The 20,694-nt window shown below is 35.9% G+C and overlaps 1 protein-coding gene across 2 annotated transcripts in view; it reads right to left on the bottom strand.

Annotated features, from left to right (window-relative positions):
- Positions 1–1,419: 1,419 nt before the first annotated feature.
- The window catches only part of RFTN2 (raftlin family member 2), a 53,917-nt gene continuing 34,642 nt past the window's right edge, over positions 1,420–20,694 (bottom strand). Inside the window, exons 8-10 of one of the 2 annotated variants that reach the window (XM_016131116.2) lie at positions 12,490–12,568; positions 7,804–7,956; positions 1,420–4,403 (exon numbers count right to left, since the gene is read on the bottom strand). In XM_016131116.2, coding sequence (XP_015986602.2) covers positions 4,131–4,403; positions 7,804–7,956; positions 12,490–12,568 — 505 coding nt within the window. In that variant the 3' untranslated portion in view covers positions 1,420–4,130. The remainder of the gene's footprint in view (positions 4,404–7,803; positions 7,957–12,489; positions 12,569–20,694) is intronic. The other variant, XM_016131118.2, reaches the window with a different exon arrangement.

Below are 20,694 nucleotides of genomic sequence, written 5' to 3'. Positions count from 1 at the left end.
TGTTTTCAATTTATTGAGCCCCTAACTAGGTGTCACTCTGTGGTAAATACAATCCCACATTATCCCACTTAATCCTCATACAACTTAATTTGTATCCACAGGAATAAGTAACCGAGTCAAAACCTGAACTCAGTCCTGGCTCCAAAGCTCAGATTTCTCCATTTTGCTGTGCTACCTTATATGTTTCCGAGCATTGCTGCAAGCCATCTTTGGAAAACCCATTTAATATTTCTATGAGTAAGACTGAGTTAGGCAGCATGTGTTGGAATGGAGTGGCTTAACACAATAAGGTTTCGCTTTTCTTTGTAACAAGACCAGAGGTCAGCAGCCCTAGGCTAGTGCGGCAGCTCCAGTGTCCTTCATTGGTGTCTCAGGCTCCTTTTGTCTTTTCATTCCATTATTCTTATGGCATGGCCTCCATTCTAAGGGCTGTCACATGGTTGCAAAAAGGCTCCTCAGCTCCAGGCTCCACACACTGGCCAACACTGGGTATTATTAATCTTTTAAAAATTCTGCTAACTCAATAAGAAAAGAAATGGCATCTTTTTTTATTGTTGTTGCAGTTTTTTTATTAGTGAGTTGAAATCTTGTCATGTTTATTGGTTATTTTTTAATAAACTACTTATTTTTTGTTAATTTTATTTTTATTTATTTTTTATTTATTGGTTATTTATTTTTAATAGATATGTCATTTGTCTTTTCTACTTGGCCATACATCTGTTTTTTCTTTTAACATCAATTTGTACTTAGAATATTAGCCCTTTGTCATTTGATCTTATCTTAATTTCAGTCATTTACCTTTGATGCTCTTATTGGAGTATTTTTCTGTGTAGAAATTTTAAATATTTATCCTTAGAATTTATACAGTCTTTCCTTTATGGCTTCTGGATTTTGAATTATCTAAATATTTGTCCATACATTATTTCGCTATTTTTATAGTTTTGTTTTTTACATTTAAATCTTTATTTCATCTGGAAGATATTTTGGAATAAGAAACAAATGTCACTCATTTTAACTTGGATCCGAAACAGTAGCTCTTTTATACAAAGAGGTGGGAAGAAAGGGAGAAACATATACAGTATATCAGACAGCAACTGTATCATAAAGCTGGAAGTTTAAAAAAATGGAGCCCTCATTAATACCTTTGAAGGAGGTTAAAAAAGGAGAAAAATCTTGTGACATAACAGATTCAAAAGAATGATGTGTGATTAAGGAACTAATGTTTTACAGAAAAAATATTGTAATGTTAAACCCCATTTGTGTGTGTGTGTGTGTGTGTGTGTGTGTGTGTGTGTGTGTGTGATGAACATTAAACTATGCCTCCAGTCTGAGAAAGAAAAAGCAAATGTAAGTGAAATATTCAAATTTGATATATTTCAGTTTTATATTACTGAAAATTTTGAAATACTATTTTCTTGCTTCAAGAAATAAAAAGTCATTTTGCTAGCCACATCTATTACAGTGATGTGTAAGTGGTTCTCTTTTCGAAACTTTAATGTGCTGGAGACAACTTGGTCTGTGAGGATTAGTACATCTATTAAGACACAAAGGAGATTAACGTGTGTATTTAGTAGTTTTTTGTGTAACCAACAAAAGAAATTCTTACATTGGAAAGCCTGGACTTCAGATTTCCCAGCTTCCATGTGGGTGGTTCTGGGCCAGCCCAAGCCAGGGAGTCAGGACTCCTCCTGGCTCAAGGACAGCAAGGATTAACTGCTGGGACACAATGAGCACTTGAATGAAACCTGTGTGATGGATTCAGACTTTCTTCCCATGCAGGCAAGTTTTCTAATTCCCTGTTTTACTTAGTGATTCCACTTTTGTTGAGGAAATATGAGTAACTCAATTTTCACTGACCTTTTATGCCTTAGTGCACCCTTTGGAACTTCTTTTTTATCAATGAGTTAATGTTTTGTAGGGAAATGACTTAATATCTGAAGTTAAAAAAATTGGTCTCATATTAGTCAAAGGACTAATATTCCTTTGAAGAGTCTCTCTAGGTATACGCAACAAAATGTGGCAGATGCTGTATTTGTGCAATCCTCAGTATAGCCCAGTGAAATCAATATTATTACCATCCCCATTTTACAGATAAAGGAAATCTCAGAGAGGTTAAGCAACTTGTCCCAGATCACACAGCTGGCAAAGAGTGGATACACTGAGGACAAGGACATCTGATCTATTATCACTTCTAAAAGTAGGTTCCTAAGTGGTGACCATTTTAACTCAGAGCTATTTATATATATTTAGAATGCTCTAGAACCGCTTGGTCAGTATTATTCACTATAATACAAATTCAGCACATAACTTAAGGTAATTGTTGGAATAAATTCTTATGAAATAGGTTTCGAGGATATGACTGCTAAGTTTATTCTAAGAAAAAGTTTTTTAGTAAGAGAAAATAGCACAGATTAAAAGCAAATTTTTAAAAAGTGATATATTCCCGAGTTTTTCTTTAGTAATATATAAATTTCAATCTCTTCTTTCAATACTTCACATCCCCTCTGTGTACTGACAGAATGATAGAGGAATCTCTACCTCCTGTGGACCCTGGCATTGGGAAAACTGATCTTTCTGAGTACCTTCCTTGTGTTTCATAACTCATGGAATTTGGTAGATTCCAGAAGTAATGCTTGTTTCTACCAAAAATTCACCAATTCTTGAATATGGATGGAACTCAGGTTCATCAAAAAAACCCAAAAAAAAAAAAACATTTCTGTAAGTATTGTTGATAGCTATTTCCACAGAATAATACTGAGCAGAATATTCTTAAGTTCCTTTATACCTGTAAAGGTAATGTGTCAGCATGGTAGAGTAGAAGAATTTCATGTTAATCTTATCAACAATTTATGGAGATTGGCCTAATTAGTTACACTGTATATTTAATAATACATAATGTATATCTGTCATATGTATAAAACATATTATGAGCATCTGTGTTCAACAAAACATTAGCCCAATAACAAATAACGTTTTATTATTCAAATGATTTTATAATGTCAATACCAATGCTAATAAAAATATAAAATATACTGAATTCATCAATGGCAAAGTCAGTTTTAATTCACTTGAAGATTCCCATATTTCGAAGTAAGCCTTTCATAGATAAATGAAAATCTTCTATTTTGTAGAATTTTAATCTTTACCTGTTAAAATCTGGTAAAAAAGCGGAGATGGAACAGTTAGGTCACCAGACACATTGCATGTGCTATTAGCATATTTCTACACCTGAAGGATAGAAAATTTGGGGTTTTCGCCTTCTTCGTAATTTAGCAATCAAAATAAAAGCATGATTCAAATTTAGTCAGATGTAAAAGGCTCCGGTTTCCATTTAAAGTTGATACTGTTCATACTATTTGCAATATAAAAGAAAGAAAGTTAATTCTTTCTGTCTGTTATGGTTTTTAAATGTTGAGATAGCGGGTTTATTTCTGTAGTGAACGTAAAGGATGCTGCTCTGCTCTATTCCTAGGCTATTAGAAGTAACAGAGTTTAAACTCAGTGAATCAGTACAGGGAGGGTAACACGGTGACCTTTTAAAAGCACAGACATACAAAAAGGATTTTTTTCAAAGAATATTTTAACAAATAGGGGTTTCCTCTTTATGCACAAGTCATAGTTAAAGGCAAAATTTGGATTGTTATATTCAGAAAATTAGCCCTTTGTATGTGGAGGGGGAGGGGAGAAGGAGTAAGGAGACAGGGAGGGAGGGACTGGGAGAGAGGAGGAGACATTATTTTTCAGCTTAAGTAAGACTCTACCTTCCTGAGAACTTTCTAGTTAGGCAAAATACTGGTTGAGATATTTAGTTTTCTTACCAGGAATTGTAAGAAAAGTATACCTTGTACATTCATGAGAAACTGAAATAGATTATTGGTTAATAACCTAACCATCTGTTTAAACAGATGTTTTTAGTTGTGAGAAGTATAAACATGATTCTAAATTTACAAATATGTTGGTTATTCTTCCTTATCTAGGAGGTTGAGCCAAAGTTTATGTAGATTAGAAGAAAGCCTGAGTCTGAAAAAGTTCAAAGTATTACATAAATGCAGATAAAGTAGTACAATAAAGTCAGTTGGCAATTATTTTAATAATTATTTAGAGGGCCTTTTGTTGCTTTACTCCATTGATTACATGCAGGTGACTTCAGTTACTCCATCTTCCTGATCAAACTGTCCATCATCTAATTCTCGCAGGACACTGTCATTGCTGCTGAACCCAGAGAAGCTGCTGTAATGTGTTGGCCTCTTCTCCTTTATCCAACATTCTCTAGAAGGAGAGAGGAAGCCCTCCTCAGGCAGGTTTCTGTTCTCTATAGGTAATGATGTGGCCGTGTCTGATCCGATGCTCCTACTGGAGACTTTGTTCCTGTCTTCACCTTTTATATGCCGGCTGGCTTTCCTCTGAAACACAGATTGGCAACCAGGAGTTAAAAAGATGGGAGCTTACCTGTCCCTTTGATCTAGTGCATACGGTTCTCTGCCTGAAATGTCATTTTCCTGCTACTCTTAAAAATTCTGCTCATTTTCAAGGACCGGCTCAGAGCCCTTTCATATTCTCTTCCCCCCTCAAATGAAAACGAGCTCCCCTCTTTCTGTTTCATAAGCCCTTGTAGCTTTCTGGCACATATTTCTTGCCATTGGCAGGTAGGCTATATACATGTCTGGGCCCCCAGTGACATCTCTGAGGAGAGAAACCTGTTGAGATCATAATTTGATGAATAAAGCAGGATAAAAATACATTAAAGTTTCATTTTTCTTCTTGGTGTTAATGGGGACCTAAACAGCAGAAAAAGTGCTTCAGTGGCCAGCTCACACCCATTTCGCGTAGGAATAGGCTGCCAGAAGAGTTACAGGTAACTCAGATCAAGTTTATGCCTGGAGCATCTTCCTAGGTGGAGTGGACCCCTCTCCTTGTCCTGCCACAAACCTCTTGATAGAGGGAATGCTCATTCTGCAGACTGTTTAAGTGTGGGTGTTCTTGCTATGAAATATTTACTGTGAGGGCTGATAATGTGCTTGGTGCAGGTCAGAATAAAGAGGACATGGTTTCTGCCAACGAGATCTAAAAGTAAGATATATAAGTCAATAAACGGAAAGATCAGGGAGAGAACTGTAGCAGCTCAACATGTGGATGTTCAGACTCCCGATGAGATGTCCTTACGAGGGCTTCTTGATCCTAATAACATGGCAGATTAGAATATAATCATATACAAAACAAAAACAAAAACAAAACAAATGAACAGAACAAGAGTACATAAAAAATGTAAAGGTAAAATTTTTTAAAATGAATCTAAAAAGCACAGTAGTTTTCCAGTTTCCAAAGAGTTTATTTGCTGAAAGTTCATTTAATGTTAGTTGAGAACTAGGATTACATTTTCCTAAATGTAAGAGCTAAAATTATAAAATTCTTAGGGAAAAAAAAAAACAAGAGAATTCAGATGCCCAGGCTCATCTTACAAAAGTTTATTAAGCCATAGGTTTCTTGAACTGCAGTCTATAAGGTATACCAGTATTTTCTACTGGTTTTCAGGGCAAATATATAGAGTAGACAGTTTCATTAAATTGGACTTTGTGGGCTCCTATGGAATGTAACCATTTATGACATGGTTTGTACAGGCAGATGCAGTACTCAGCATGCTGCATGAAAAGGAGGGTGTTGGCAGCTCATCTTTTTCTTAGCAAGTTATTGCGATCCTTGGGTAAGTTGAAAGAGACAAGTCTACCATGGGTCTTGCCTCAACTAAAGCCCACCTTTGTGGTCTCAAATCAGACATAGGACGGTGATGGTGATGGTGACATTTTCTATCGTCCCCTTTGCATTCATCAGATGCAAATACCAGATCTCAAATACTTTTCCTTCTTATTTTCATTCATGAAATGTATTGAATTTAATACAAGTAGTGGAACTTGACAAATTTATTCTCACACAAGGTACAGGATTTGAGAATGGCTTGTTCTCCCTGGCATTGGGATGCTGGCCGGCGATGATACACAGCCTTTTGGCAGCAGGCAGGGCTGATGGGTACTGCCAGACTGGGCTCCTTTCTCAAGTTTGGCTACTGGCTCTCTTTCCCATGTGCATAAAGAATGCATTCATTTGAATGACCTCTCGACATTGACTGAATGAAAATTGGAGGGCAGAGTGCCTGGGTGCACTTGGCCTCCCTGGATCTTTCCTCCCTCGTCAGCACCAGGGCCAAAGGTAAATTTTGCAATAAATTTCTTATCGTTTATCAGCCAAGAGAGGCCAACTCTCACATACTCAATGAGAATTTTATTAGCAAATATTGGATATTATTCAGAATAATAAGACATTCATAATAATTCACTTTTAGATGAGTATTAAACAGCTTCTAAATGTAAATTTCAAATATTAGAAGATGAAAAAATACCTAACATGGTAACTCTAAAAAAGATTTTAGAATACTTTTTTTTTTTTACCAAATGACTCTTAATAAACATAGCTCCAGCAATGATAATGTCTCCCCTGTCCCACCCTTATTCTACATGAAATAATAGCTTTTCCAACAATTCAAACTGCAACATTCTTATAACTTAGAGGGTAGGAGTCTGATGCCTGACCAGTCCTTGGAGATCATCTACTTGAACCTCTCATTCTACAGAGGTAGGACTCAGGCCCAGAAAGAAGATGGGATTTATCTAAGATCAGGGAATGACTGGCCTCAAACTGGAGACCAAGTGACTTACTTTATTTTTTTTACACTTATATTACCCACACCTGCAAAGAAAATATGAGTAGATTTGTGGTCAAAGATTTGAATGTTTCCCAAATAGAAATTTCCTTCAATTTCAAAAATAATACATGTTCAGTGTAGAAAATCTGGCAAAAACAAAAGAAAAAAAAGTAAAACCCACCCACGATCCCATCTTGCAAGATACCACTGTTAAAATTTGGTGTATTTTACTGTTTTCTCCTCTAAATATTTATATATTTACATATGCACAAATAGATGTATACAGCTTACTTTTCCACTTTGCACTAATTTTGAATATTTCTCTGTGTCAATTAGGAGATTTTCTATGCTGCATTGCCAGGCATATTCATATATCTTCTCACTTTCTTTTGATATTTTCACTATAAAATTGGGAGAAATTATACCAGGATTTGGATCCAGATCTAATGCCAGCCTTGATAAAATCTATTAACTTTTAAGAATCATTCTCATTTACTAAAAATGGGCGACCCATTTCAAACACATGAAATTCAATGACAAATCAATTGAACTTAGGATGTCCTACCATTCTATCTTTCGTTTTTTACTGTCAGTGTCTTAAAAACAAAAACAAAAGAACGAAGTCAGAATTATATCAGCAATCATAAGACATTATATTGTTTTGGACAGTGTTATGATGGACAGGGTGGAAGAGTACCTCAAAAAATATGGTTTATAAAGCAATAGAAACATGGAGTAGATGTTCTGGATTTCTCTTCTTTGCGTGTCTCAGGCTTGAGGGAAGGTTTAGAAGCCACTGTGAGCCTTGGTGTAGCTCTGGTATCACTTGGAAGTTAGAGGCTTTAAAATATGCAGAGACACACCACCACTGTCTGCTCATCGAATAGGTACTTGGGTCATCCCGGCTTGGGGATGGCAAAATCATTCAAGCCTGTGAGGGAAAAGGGTGCCGTGGGCAACGTTTCTAGCCAGCTTTCCTATCCACCTTCTCCATTGCAGCGTAGGCATGTGACCCAATCAGATCCAAACAGAGGCTTTCCAAGGGATGGCTTCACTGACTAGAGGATCAAGAACTTTTTGTTTTTCGATCAGGTGGCCACACTCACCTCATAAGAAGCCCTCTGCACATCCACACATAGAAGCTGAATTGGAGGAGAGGGACCATCATGGCAACGTCGAATATCTGGTATCAGCACCTGTGGCCTTGGATCTTGTAGCTCAATTTGGAATGTTATGAGCTGGGCAAGTATCCTTCCCACCTGAAGCCAACACATTCCCTTATGTACATCGGCTAATCTGAGCAGAGTTTCTACCCCTTATACCTAAGGGAACAGGGAACATGGAAACAAGTGTGGGCAGCACAGAAAGGGCTGCTCTTCAGCCTGGACCTCGCCCTGTGGCAGCAGTGACCACTGTTCCTCTCTGCTCACGCCAGGAAAAAGCTGAGTTTCTCTGAGTGGAAAGAATTCCTTAGATACAGAACTTCGTTAATGATAAAAGCAAAATGATTTCATCTTTATTTTTGTCGTAACGCTCCTTGAGATACATGGCATCTTCTATTTACACAGGTACCTGATTCAGTTTCACATGGACTTTAGTTGAGGATACTGACAGCTAATGAATGAAATATGACCCTTATGATTTTCAAATAATTTTAAATTAACTTCGAATGACTGAAAAGAACAAAGTTTGATAAATAATTGTCTTATTGTAAGATAAAGAAGGAGGTTAATATGTATATTAAATATTTCTTAGTATTCCTGCGATTTTATTATAGTTATCTTGGGAAAGATCTAATTCAAAACATTTCTCTAGCTGCTGCTACTTCACTTCTTGGTTTGTATTAGAGAAATGATTCAACAGGTGTGTCCAAGAAGTCTTTACCTCTTGAAATCATTAATTTTGAGATATAGTTTAAAGACAAGAAGATCATTTGAATGCAAAACTGCTATAGAGAATAAAAATAAATGTGAAGTCACAACCATTAACATTTAACTCCTATCTCTTAGTGTCTTGTTCCCTCTACCTTTCTTTGAACAACAGAACTCCCTCCTCCCTCCCTGCAATGCCTTGCAATTTTTGGGTGGGTGTGTGGTATTTCACTGTGGTATCAGCACAATTGCACAGACTACATTTCCCAGCCTCCCTTGCAATGCTTGTGGCAACATAATTAAGTTCAGGCCAATGGGATGTGAGAAGAAATATGTCTGTGTTTTGGGGATCAGTGCCTTTGAAGTATGCCTGGAATTCCTCTTTTCTTCTTCTTGCTGGCTGGACATGGCAACAACTGTGACAGCAGTTCAAAAGAAATAAAAAAGTTAAGAAAGGAGATCTTGAAAGAAAAACTGGGAATGTCTAATAGATGAAAGTAAAATCCTAGTCAGCGCCTCTTACTTTACTCAGCATATCTATCACTTCCTTGAATCCATTTAAAGGCCTCCCCCCAAAATAAAGAAAAATGAAAATAGATAAAAGAAACAGCAAGATAAAAAGAATCTTACTGCACAGCCACATGTAGAGGAAAAGGATAACAACCTCATTATACTTCACAAGAATTCCATTACTCAAGGACAGTCTTTACAGAAGGACAAAGACACAAAAATGTAAAAATGCAGGCTAGGTGACTTATAAAGCAAACGATGTTTTAAAATTAATTTTAAATTATCATACAGTAAAATGTATAGTTTTATGAATTATAACACATATGTATAGACTTGTGTAACCATATTGGGACACAGAACAGTTCTATTATTCCCTCCAAACCTTCCCCAAACCTCTAATCCCTGGTAGCCACCGATCTGTTCTTCACACTATTGTTCTTTCTTTTTGAGAATGTTACATAAATGTAGTAGTGATGTCTGTAACTTTGATCCTGGCTTCTTTTAGTCAGCATGCCTTTGAGATTAATCCAAGTTATTGTGTGTATCAGTAGCTAATTCAGTAGTTAACTTTCTGAGTGGTATTTTATTGCATGGATGTAGCACATTTAAAAAATAGATTGTGCTTTTGGTGTCATGTCTAAAAACTCTTTGCCTATCCCGAGTTCATGAAGATTTCCTCTTATATTTTCTTTTTCCTAAAAGTTTTCTAGTTTTACTAAAAGAATCAATAGTTTTTAAAAAATGGAGACAGTAAATGGGAGTATAAATATTTTGAATTTACATTTTCCATGTTTAAAAAATTCTCAAGTGATTTAAAATACTGCATATAACATATCTGTGAAATACAAAACAGATTCCAAAAGTAAAGGTCTTGATAACTCCAGAAGAAAAAATTCTGACAATATATCCTCTTCATTATGCAATTCTCACTCCCCTCAACAGGGGCATGAAATGAATTTGTTTAACATAAAAATAGTGTGCTATGTTGAGTGCAATTTAATACAGAAAACCTTATATATATCTTGATATTAGTCTCAATAGAAGGAAGTGAGAAACTTTTTTTCAAGGGTCAAACTCTAGATCAGTTTCTATCAACTCATGAAATTTATTTTAATAAAAATCCATTGACAATCCCAAGGCAACAGTTGTAATATTTCAAATTTCTAACAACTGGTTTTAGAACTAAACCCCTTTTAAAAAATTCTTTGAAAAGCCTTATAAATGAAGCAATCTGCCCATTAACCTCTCCTAAACAACTGATTTCAAGATACAAGTGAAGAACAGTGTCTTTATGGACTTACAACTACATACATTTTTTTTTTCAAGGCTTATAAATATAACTTCCACAAAATTCATATGAGATAGTTAAATTAACTCTATGGTGATGTTAATAGTCTACTTTCCTAATAATACTACTACCTTTTTGAGATAAAATAACAAATTGTTTTTACTAGAGAAAGCGAAAAGAATTTACAAATTGTTTTTCTGTTATAGCTATTAGATACTCTACTTCCAGATGGAACCACCTACATGCTCTGCCTTGAAATAATCTCAATATCCTAAGATTTCTTGCTAGGAAAATTAAACGTGTGTCAAAGGAAGAAACAGCAAATCCATTTACAAGCAGGATTCTAAGCTATTTATATTCCTGGGCTTCTCATTGATGTAAGCTATTTAAATACTTCTTTACTATTATAAAAATGAGTCAGTAATTTTAGATTACAATGGATCCATATATAAAGATTACCCCCGTAAAAGCTGCCGCTAGACTACTGAATAGTATTTAAAGTTAAATAAAAAGGGTCTAAATATTTTTAAGGAATCAGAGCAGATATCTAATCCTAAGTAAAAGAGACTGTGAAGTAGCTGAATTTGAGTGTAATAAATTCACAGAAACCAACTCCATAGCATTCAGTTACCCAAAATTACATGAGGCTGTCAATTTTGTTGATCTTTTCTCAGAAATAATGTCTATATGTAGAATGTTAAAGAAAAGAAGAGGAAAAAAGAAAGAAAGAAAGAAAGAAAGAAAGAAAGAAAGAAAGAAAGAAAGAAAGAAAGAAAGAAAGAAAGAAAGAAAGAAAGAAAGAAAAGGCTGTAGCATGGTGAAAAGTTGCTTCAAGTTGAGAGAAAGAAGGATGAAAACTTTCTGGCCATTCTCTACATACACCCACTCTTGATTCTTCTTGACAGAATATTTCTTAACAAACTTGTGAACTTGCACCATCCTCACTGAGGGTTGGTAGTGGCGGGTGGTCACTGCTCACCTCTGGGCCCTACTGCAGTCTTTCTAGTGTCTATATATGCAATCACTCTGCACTCCTGCCGTGGGGAGGCATCTTCCTATATCCGCTTCCCATCCACTTTCCTACCTCCTTACCTACATATCTACTGAGCCAACAAGACTCATTATTTTATTGAAAGATTATTTCTAAAATTAATGCAAGGCATCTTAGCATGGCTGTATTATACACACTGTCAGTCTAGCTTTGCAAGTTTAGAAAACTTGAAAGTTTTCTAGAACAATATTTTTTTTGATATACAGAAAAACAATTACTTTGAATTATTTTCTTGTCTATTTACAAATTTCTTGTTTTGAAAGTTATGCTTTATTAACGCGCAGCTTCATTCAGTGATACTGTTCTAGCCTGTGCCTTTAGTAAGGACAAGAAGACTTGAGGCTCAGCATAGCTCTTTAGCAAAGGGGTGAAAAAATGAGCTTAAATAGACAATATAAAAAAACTGTCAGAGGCCAAGATAGACAAAATTGCACAGATATGTTGCAGGATTAGGCACATTCACTTGTAAAGACTTAGCACTGTAGTGGAGGTGGTGGGAAACTTTGCCTCTACCCTCTTAGGTTCAGTAGCTGGGACCTGCAAATTAAACTGACAGGCTAATACATGAAAAAAGAAAAGGGGTTACAGCTTCTAGGAGCAGAAAATTGTGGGAAGGTAAGTACATGGGAAATCTAAGAGAAGAAAAATATTATTTTAGTAAGAATATTTATGCAGACTCAAGTCAGTATTGTCTCTAGTGATAAGATTCATCTCTGGTGATTGTCTTCTTTTTGATACAGGAGAGGAAGAAACTTTAAAATTGGAAGTTTATGCCCTGCTTTTTATCAGAAAGGAGGAGCTGTAGAGTACTACTCCTCTGTTTCCTGTTTCTTAATTGCCTACAGTTCAAAATAATCCTTATTTTCGGGTGGCATATTCTGATCCCCTTTAGAACTGTCTCATGTTGCCTGGTTTCTGGCACATTTCCCTCGTTGTATGGTTAGTTCAGAAGACTGTTTCCATATCAAAACCATACTTTCTCATGTGTATTCCTATTTAGAATTATAATGAGAGTTTAAAGAGTAAATGCTTCAATATAACATTCAGTTCATAAAGCATCGATATTACTCACTTCTGGTGTTTGAACAGCTGAATTCCATATAACTGGTCTCTGAAGGAACACAACCTGCTTTGTGGCCAAATTCCCTTCACTGAAAATTAAAACAACAGCATTAGTATTTTTGAATTAGTAATTTTCTATATATCACACTTGGCTAAAATGTTCCACATGTATCCTTTGTAAAATAATCTTCCAATCCAAAGAATAATTAAGAAATATGATTCTATATAAACTGCAGCTGGAAAAAAAAGAAAAAAAAATCCCTAAAAACTGAATATGGTTATTACAAAAGAAAATTTTCATGTTTAAAATTTGTAACCTCACTGTGCTGACATAACTATTTTCCTCTGTGTCCCCTCCTCGCCCCTATCCACCTATTTATTTCTGCATGTCTGAAACCATTGCATATTTGCATTTCTGTGTTCTATGCTTTTTACCAAATACCTTTTCCTTGTTTTACACTGCGATCATATTCTTAATAGCTTTGAGCCTCAAAGACTTAAAATACGAAAACGTACTAAATTTTTCCTTTATTATTGAAAACTTAGGTTGTTTCCATTTTTCTGCTAAGTATGAATAATACCGCTATAGAAATATGTCTAATCTTCCTATTCTTATCACTTATTTATTTGAGGTAACTTGTCAGGAGTAGAATTATTAGGTCAAAAGGGTATGATTTAAGCTCTTGATTTGCATTGCCAAATTTGTCTTATAAAAAGAAAGGCCTAATTTGGGCTGCCACAAGTGAGAAATGTTATATACATTTTCAGTCGAGGGACTTGAGCCACAGCTAATTTTATTTTCAGATGCTCCTTTGTAGGCAGCTACTCAGTATTCTCCTTATTTAACTATCATCATGGCACATTACCCCTTGCCAAAGACTACTTGGGGCTTGGATTTCTCTGAAATGCTTTTCACAGAGTCTCCAAGGATTTATGGGAGGAGTGTCTGTAGCTAATGTTGCTCAGTTACGACTTTTATTATGCAAAACTGCCAAACAAAACATCACGATTAGCTGCATTTTATGCTGAGCTCTTTTTCTGGAAAACAAATGCAACATTGAAACTCTGGCTTTTAGAGGTATATGTCAACCCCATCCTGAATTTACTGGTACTGTTGAATTTCGAGAAACAGGAGAAAAATCTTCCCCCAAAATGGTAATGAGAGACTATTCCTTTTTTATTTTAAAAATACAGTTTCTAGTCTAATCTCATTTTAGCTTGTCCTTAGGTTAGAAGAAAACACTTAGTATAAAATATGCCGTAACTTTTGGGAATAACTTAACTCACCAGGAGACATCAGGTATGATGTAGACACAAAGGGAAGGGAATAGCAGTGTACAGAATAGGCGGTCTGTGTTTGGGAGGCCGGGGGTGTACTGGAAAAGGCAGTGGCTTTGGAATCAGAAGTTTCTGGGTTCAAATCTGGACTCCACCATAGCATCTCATGGCTGATGACTTTAGCAAAGTCTATAAATACTCTGAATTTCATTTCCTGTCAGGGACCTTGTGATGGATAAGTAGGTCGATGTGTAAGAAGAACTCTACTGTGCCTGTTAATGGAAGGAGCACGACAAATGTAATTTCCCTCTACTTCCTCCACTCATTTAAATGTGGGGTTGAGTTAAGTGGAAAGGAAATGTCTCAGAATCAAGAATATCTTCCAAGGAGAAAAGTCAAAGGAAAGGTACATGAGAATAGAGAAGAGATTTCTGGGTAACATTTTAGGTGTGTGATCCACATAGAGAATCAGCTTACAACTATCCAAAGATGAGAAGGAAGGATGAGGGTAGAATTGTTCTCCTTGAATAGAGGGCAGGAGAATGTCAGGGTAGGGACTGTGGGTGATCCTGGAGAAGTTCTTTTCAACTGATCATAGGATGGGGCAAGGCTGAATGCAGGAAGATGTGATGTTTGGCCTAGAGCAACCTTCTCCACTTTTACTGACATGATCAAACAGTAAATGTGGAGATGGTTTTCCAAAGGCCGACTGTCTTAGGACAGCCTCTGGATGCCCAGATAAGATTTTGCAAGACTTCTTTCCATCTCTTGGGAGGTCCTTAGAGCCAGATCCTCAATATGAAATATGTCTGAGACCTCTCTGTTCCTGGTTTTTTGAAGGAGGGACATTCTGATTTAAAAGAGGTCCTGCTATTTTCAGAATGTCTATGAGTTGTGGAACTCTTTTTGGTTTGGAGACTCTAATCGTGGTAGAACTAAGGGAAAGAGGTCCAAAGTCTTACGGAGTGACAACTATTTATCAAGTCAAGTGAGGCCCTCAGTCTCCGTGTATCCTGAGGTAATCTATTTACTGAGCTGAGATAGACTCTTTGCCCTGTAGCACAAATTTCTAAAAAGATTCGATTTGGGAAGTCACCATGGGACCAGAGAATACTTCAAATGCCCTAGATTCTCTCAGAGGACAGGGCCTGTATCTCCTTTCTCTACAGAAATTTTCATCCAAAAAGTGCTGGATGCAAGAGGAAATGGGTTCAACCAGTTCTACAGCTTTACACTACAAAACGTCAGGACACATCATTTTTTTTATGATGTATTTATCAGAGAGGCAGTCAAGTCAGGGGAAACAGCATGTATGGCTTTAGAGTCAGACTGTTTGCACCCCAGCTCTGCTGCTTATTAGGTATGTGACCTGAAGCTAGTCACTCAATCTTTCTGAGCTTCCTGTTTCTTTTCTGTATGCCAGAAATGGTTCTAATAATATCAGTGAGATGGTAGATGTAACTTTCTTAGCACAGACCTTGAGTACAGTAGATGTTCAATAAATATTTCTTCCTCCCTCTCTTATCTTCTATGTATTTCAAAAGCAAGCAAAAAGAAACTTTATTTGAGTGTTGTTTAAGGGAGAGGGGTTTGCTATGGCATCAATGGATAGTCAAGAAAATGCCTAGCTTCCCAATAACAGAAGATCTCAGAGACTAAACTAAGAAAAGTAACTTCAATTTTTGGTGTACTGGGTACTTTCCATGTAAATTAGCACATTTGTTTCTTATAATAGTCCTTTAGGGTGGGCAGAGAAGATATTATTATCCCCATGCTATGGATAAGGAAACTGAGACCAATAGTTTTTAAGAGTTTTGTCTTGAGTCACCTCTGGTTCCCACTTTCCACAATACCACACTATCTTTACAGCAAGTGTAGGACGAACTCAGTAAAACTCAGCCTAAAGGGAGGAGTAACCTAGTTTAATTCTATTTTAACTGGAAAACTTTATAACAAGTGGATAAGTGTAGACTCTTTTGCAAAACTCTTTTGCAGATTTTTCCTGTATACCTGAAACTATATAAAATAATATTGAATGTCAACTGTAATTGGAAAAAAAAAAAGACAAGGAAAAAAAAGTGAAAATATTCTTGTAGCATCTCTCACTTACCAGAATGGCAAAATTTAAAAGTCTGATGACTTTTTTGAGGGGAGTGTAAATATCAACATTCTACTTGGGATGAGTGGCATTTATCTAACAAAGATAAAGAAATGCCATATAACCCAGCAATTCCACTTCTAGGTCTACACCCTTGAGAAACTCACACAGGTATGCATTGGGATCCTCGCTCATGGCCAGAATAGCATTGCGTGTCATAGCCAACCCCTGGAGGCAACCAAATCACCAGCAGCAGAATGGATAAATAAATCGTTACACACAAGAACGTGGATAAATCTCACAATGTTAAGTGAAAGAAACAACACATCAAAAAAAAATGTATGTATGATCCCATTTTCATAAATTCAAACACAGACAAAACTAATTATTTAGAACTAACCTAAAATATAACTAGACTAAACTAAAAATATTTAGAAATGCATACTTGAATGGTAAAAGCAAGAAAGTGACTACCCTAAAGTTGGGATAATGTTACTTCCGGGTGAAGGGAGTGAGTATGATGGGGTCCAAATACATGAGGTACTTCTAAGGCGCCAGCAATATTCTGTTTCTTGTCCAGTGGTGATCACATAAGTGTTTATAATTATGCACATTTGTATTTTATATGTACATAATATATATAATATACACATATTATTTCCTTATGCGTGTTTTATTTAACAAAAATGGTTTGAAGAATACTATATATGTAGTGGTGACTATAGGAGTATGGTTGTAGATTTACACATGATAAAAATGCTCCCTCTCACATTTATTGTTTTGGTAAAATCAGTTTTGAATTCTTTGGATTTTAAATTAGGAGAGGTCTTTAAAAATTCATTTACCTGTACTCACTCTCCCTTGAACATACCCTGCACTTTCCTGACTGCTTTTTGCTTGAGGTTGCCTGAGACAGGAAATAACTCATGGCATTCATACTTCAGCTTTCTACCTTCTGGAAGCATAGCAGACATCACTGATTGATCATTGCATTCTTTTTTTTGCTGATCCTGGTTCTAGTCTCAGAACCCTTTGTTTTACAGTGTCCTAGGCATCTTTACACAGACCAGTGCTGCTGTGTGAGATGAAACCTATTTACTCTTCCAGGTTAGCTCTATCTGCTACCAGGAATAGTCTCTCTAAACCTGCTTTTGGAAGGAAGCTCTATTCTTTCATTAAGTCCCCCTCAGGCGTCACAGCCTTCACAGACCTGCTCTCCTCACTGATGTCCTCTATCATATTGATCCACCTTACACTTTTTTTTTCATTATTGCTTCCTCAAGGAGCCTTTTAATTTTTAAAAATAATTAAAATTTTTTTCAATTACAGTCGACATACCATATTGTATTAGTTTGAGGTATACAACATAGTGATTAGACATTTATATAACCTGCAAAGGGATCACCCCAATAAGTCTGACACCATTGATAGTTATTACAATTATTCACTATATTCCCTATGCTGTACTTTACATCCCTGTGACTGTTTTTATAACTGGCAATTGGCACATCTTAATCCCTTCACGTTTATCACCCATCCTCCCAACCCCTTCTCCTATCTGGCAACCATCAAATGTTCTCTGTATCTATGAGTTTGTTTCTGTTTTGTTTGTTCATATTTTTTAGATTCCACATATAAGTGAAATCATATGCTATTTCTCTTTTTCTACATGACTTATTTCACTTAGCATAATACCCTCTAAGTCCATCCATGTTGTTGCAAATGGCAAGATTTCATTCTCTTTTTTTTATGGCTGAGTAATATTCCATTGCATATATGTACCACATCTTTATCCATTCGTCTATCGATGGACACTTAGGTTGCTTCCATATCCCCATTGTGCCTTTTTAGATATTATCCCTCCTAACATGAATGTAATATTGCCTTTTTCATACCAGACATTCAGTAAATATTTGAGTTAAACTGAAAAAACATTCTGTTTAAATAAAATGCAAAAATGTGAATCGGTTTGAACACAACTGAGCTGGTTTCAAACGAGTGGCTTATCTGCAGCTGCTTACTCGTAAAATAAAAATATGCATAAAAAGCTTTCAGTTATGATTTTAAAATCTCTTAGACTAGAGGAAACAGAATTGTCAGGTTAATTAGTATTTTCTGATTAGTATTACATCATCTTATACATTAATTAATTGCAATGGTTTAATGATTGCAACATAAATAAATGAGTAAAATCTTGCTTCTAAAATATGAAGTAAAAATTAACTTTTTAAAAACAAAATTATAAAATTAAATTTTACCTTGCACCTTTGTATTTGTGTGTTCAGTCATAAAGTTCCTTGGCCTATGACTATAATTTATTTCTCAGGTATTAGTATGTGTGTGTGAAAGATAAAAAAAGGGCAATTTAGCTCCTCCCAACCCTTTCCTTTGACAAAATGTTAAAAACTTAAGTACAGATGAGGATGAGTGATAACTGGGTGTATATATAATAGAAAATCGACTATTTAAAAAACCCTGTAGCCTTATCAAAATGCTGCTTACTGCAAGATTACTATGGGTTTAGTTCACGATGGAATTCCACAATACTATTTCCACAAAACTTAAATCAGAAAGGGAAGAAAACTTCATGAAAAGGACCAAACAGGAAACCCTAGCGCCTCTCTCTCTCTCTCTCTCTCTCTCTCTCTCTCTCTCTCTCTCTCTCTCTCTCTCTCTCTCTCTCTCTCTCTCTCTCTTTCCCTCTCTCGACTGTATGTAAATATGCAACTCCTGCTTTGGCTGCCACCTGAGGATTTAGAGGAAATTACTGGTGCACTTAAGTGTCTCAAATAACTACGTAGACTTCTGGTGCTTCTGGGCTGTGGGGAGCACAAGGCTGTGGAGCTTTGTCTGCAGGGACTACAAATAATGGAAGAGGGGCGTGGCTCCCACCTCTCCACATCATAGTGAAAAGACAATTTTCTCTTTTTGTCATTCCTACCTTGTCCTTAAGGACCAGACTTACATACTCATAGTGCAGTATAACTTGATTCTAAAATGCTTTCTCCCTTTCTTAATGCCAGGTTACAATTCAGTGTTCATGAAAGTGTATTGGAAAAACCTTGGATTCTTGTTAAAATGAACATTCCTGCCTCTGCCCTCAGATTATTATTGGGGAGAGAGAGTGCCCCCGCTATTTCAAGGGAACCAGAGAAACCTTTTACACAAGTTATTCTGCGGGAGAAACCTCCAACTCCATTTTATTCTGGTGATTATTTTAAAGTCGGCAATATTAGCCGCTAGTTCAGCTATTTTGATCCTCCACTAGATTTGCCCTGAAGAGGTTAATGTCAATTTTTGCCTTGATTTTTTGAAAAGAAAAGAATCGGGCCCATTTGTATAATTATATAGTGATAATGATTAAGAAGGGGTTTTGGTAAGTTTTCAAGGGTGACAACAGTAACCCTAGAATGATGTAGTGATATCAGATGACCACATTGTGATGTTTCCACAGTAATGCAGCTTTAAATGTTGGTGGTATTCTATTAACTACGATAATGAAGCAATAACCTTAACCTAGGGACACAATGGGAAAATATCTTCATGCAATCCCATAAAAGGATATATTTGAGTAATGAAAGAAATAAAGAAAAAATACCTTATGAGGACCACTCAAATTATGGCTTAGGTGATAGAAGAGTAGGAAAAAGTTAGAATTGTTTAAGACACTACTATGTATGAGAAAAAATATTTAAGGAAGAAAGTTTTCACTGGCAGTGATTCTAAGTTATATTTTCAAACATATGCGCTCCAAAAGAAAGATCATGACAGAAATTTGCTTTTCTGGGTGTGAGCATATGGGTTAGCATATATCTTTATAATGTTGTTATTTATTTATTTGTTTCTTTCACTAGGCTTCTCCTCCTCAGTGCTGATTTTGTATAGAGTTAAACTACAGTATTTATATTTTCTGAAATATTATGATTTAGGATAGGCTGAGATATCATGCTTGTGCAATTGATTAAAACTTCTTAAGGATTTTGGTTCTGCTAAAGGATTAGGTCCCTCATAATAGCTCTATTTTAATAGCCTAGAATAGCCTAGTATGCATAGGCCTGCATAAATACTTTACATATATTATATTGCTTAATCATTATGATGATCCAGTAAAATTGATACTATTGTACTGTTTTCTGGATGAGGAAACTGAGACCTAAAGATGTTAGATGACTTCTCAAAGTCTTACAGCTCAATAGTAAAACTGTAATTAAAATGAGATTCGTTTAGCTCAAAGCCTGGACTATTCTAGTTTCAGACACTAAGAACTTTCAGGCTCTATCCTCCACCTGGACCAAGACAAACTGTATATAATATTTTTCTTTATATGTGCTGTGGTTGACTGTGAGTTCTATCTTTGTGTGCACTGAAGCAGTGAAGACGAACATGTGACTGTCACAGAGCCACCATGTTAGGACAAGAATAAAAAGGCAGAGGATAAGCAGGTTTTACCAACAACACCTGTTACCAGATAACAACAGGGAACCTTCACCTTTATCCTACATTGTGTACTTTAGAGGCATTTTGAAGGATCTGACTTACATGTAAGGGAACAAAATAAACACCAATATTGCCCAATGTTCTTGGCATACAAAAGAACAGCAGACATTGTTTGTTCTAGTGTACCTTGTTGCACAAGGGCAATTACTGTTAAAGTACATTTTTCTACTATCTTCTATCCAGGGTCCACAGCAGATTCCTAAGTGGGGTTATAAATAGTGATGCTGTCTTTTAACCTCATTACTATTTGAGGATTCCATCTAACTTTGACAATCAATACTCTCTCTTCTTTTTAATACTCTCATAAAATCTACAGACTGAAGTATTTCATTTAGCCCTCAA

The sequence above is a fragment of the Rousettus aegyptiacus genome, unplaced genomic scaffold (genome assembly GCF_014176215.1).
Source record: "Rousettus aegyptiacus isolate mRouAeg1 unplaced genomic scaffold, mRouAeg1.p scaffold_m13_p_2, whole genome shotgun sequence".
Lineage (NCBI taxonomy): Eukaryota > Metazoa > Chordata > Mammalia > Chiroptera > Pteropodidae > Rousettus > Rousettus aegyptiacus.
The sequence above is the reverse complement of the archived record's forward strand: the minus strand, read 5'-3'. Positions and strand labels throughout refer to the sequence as shown.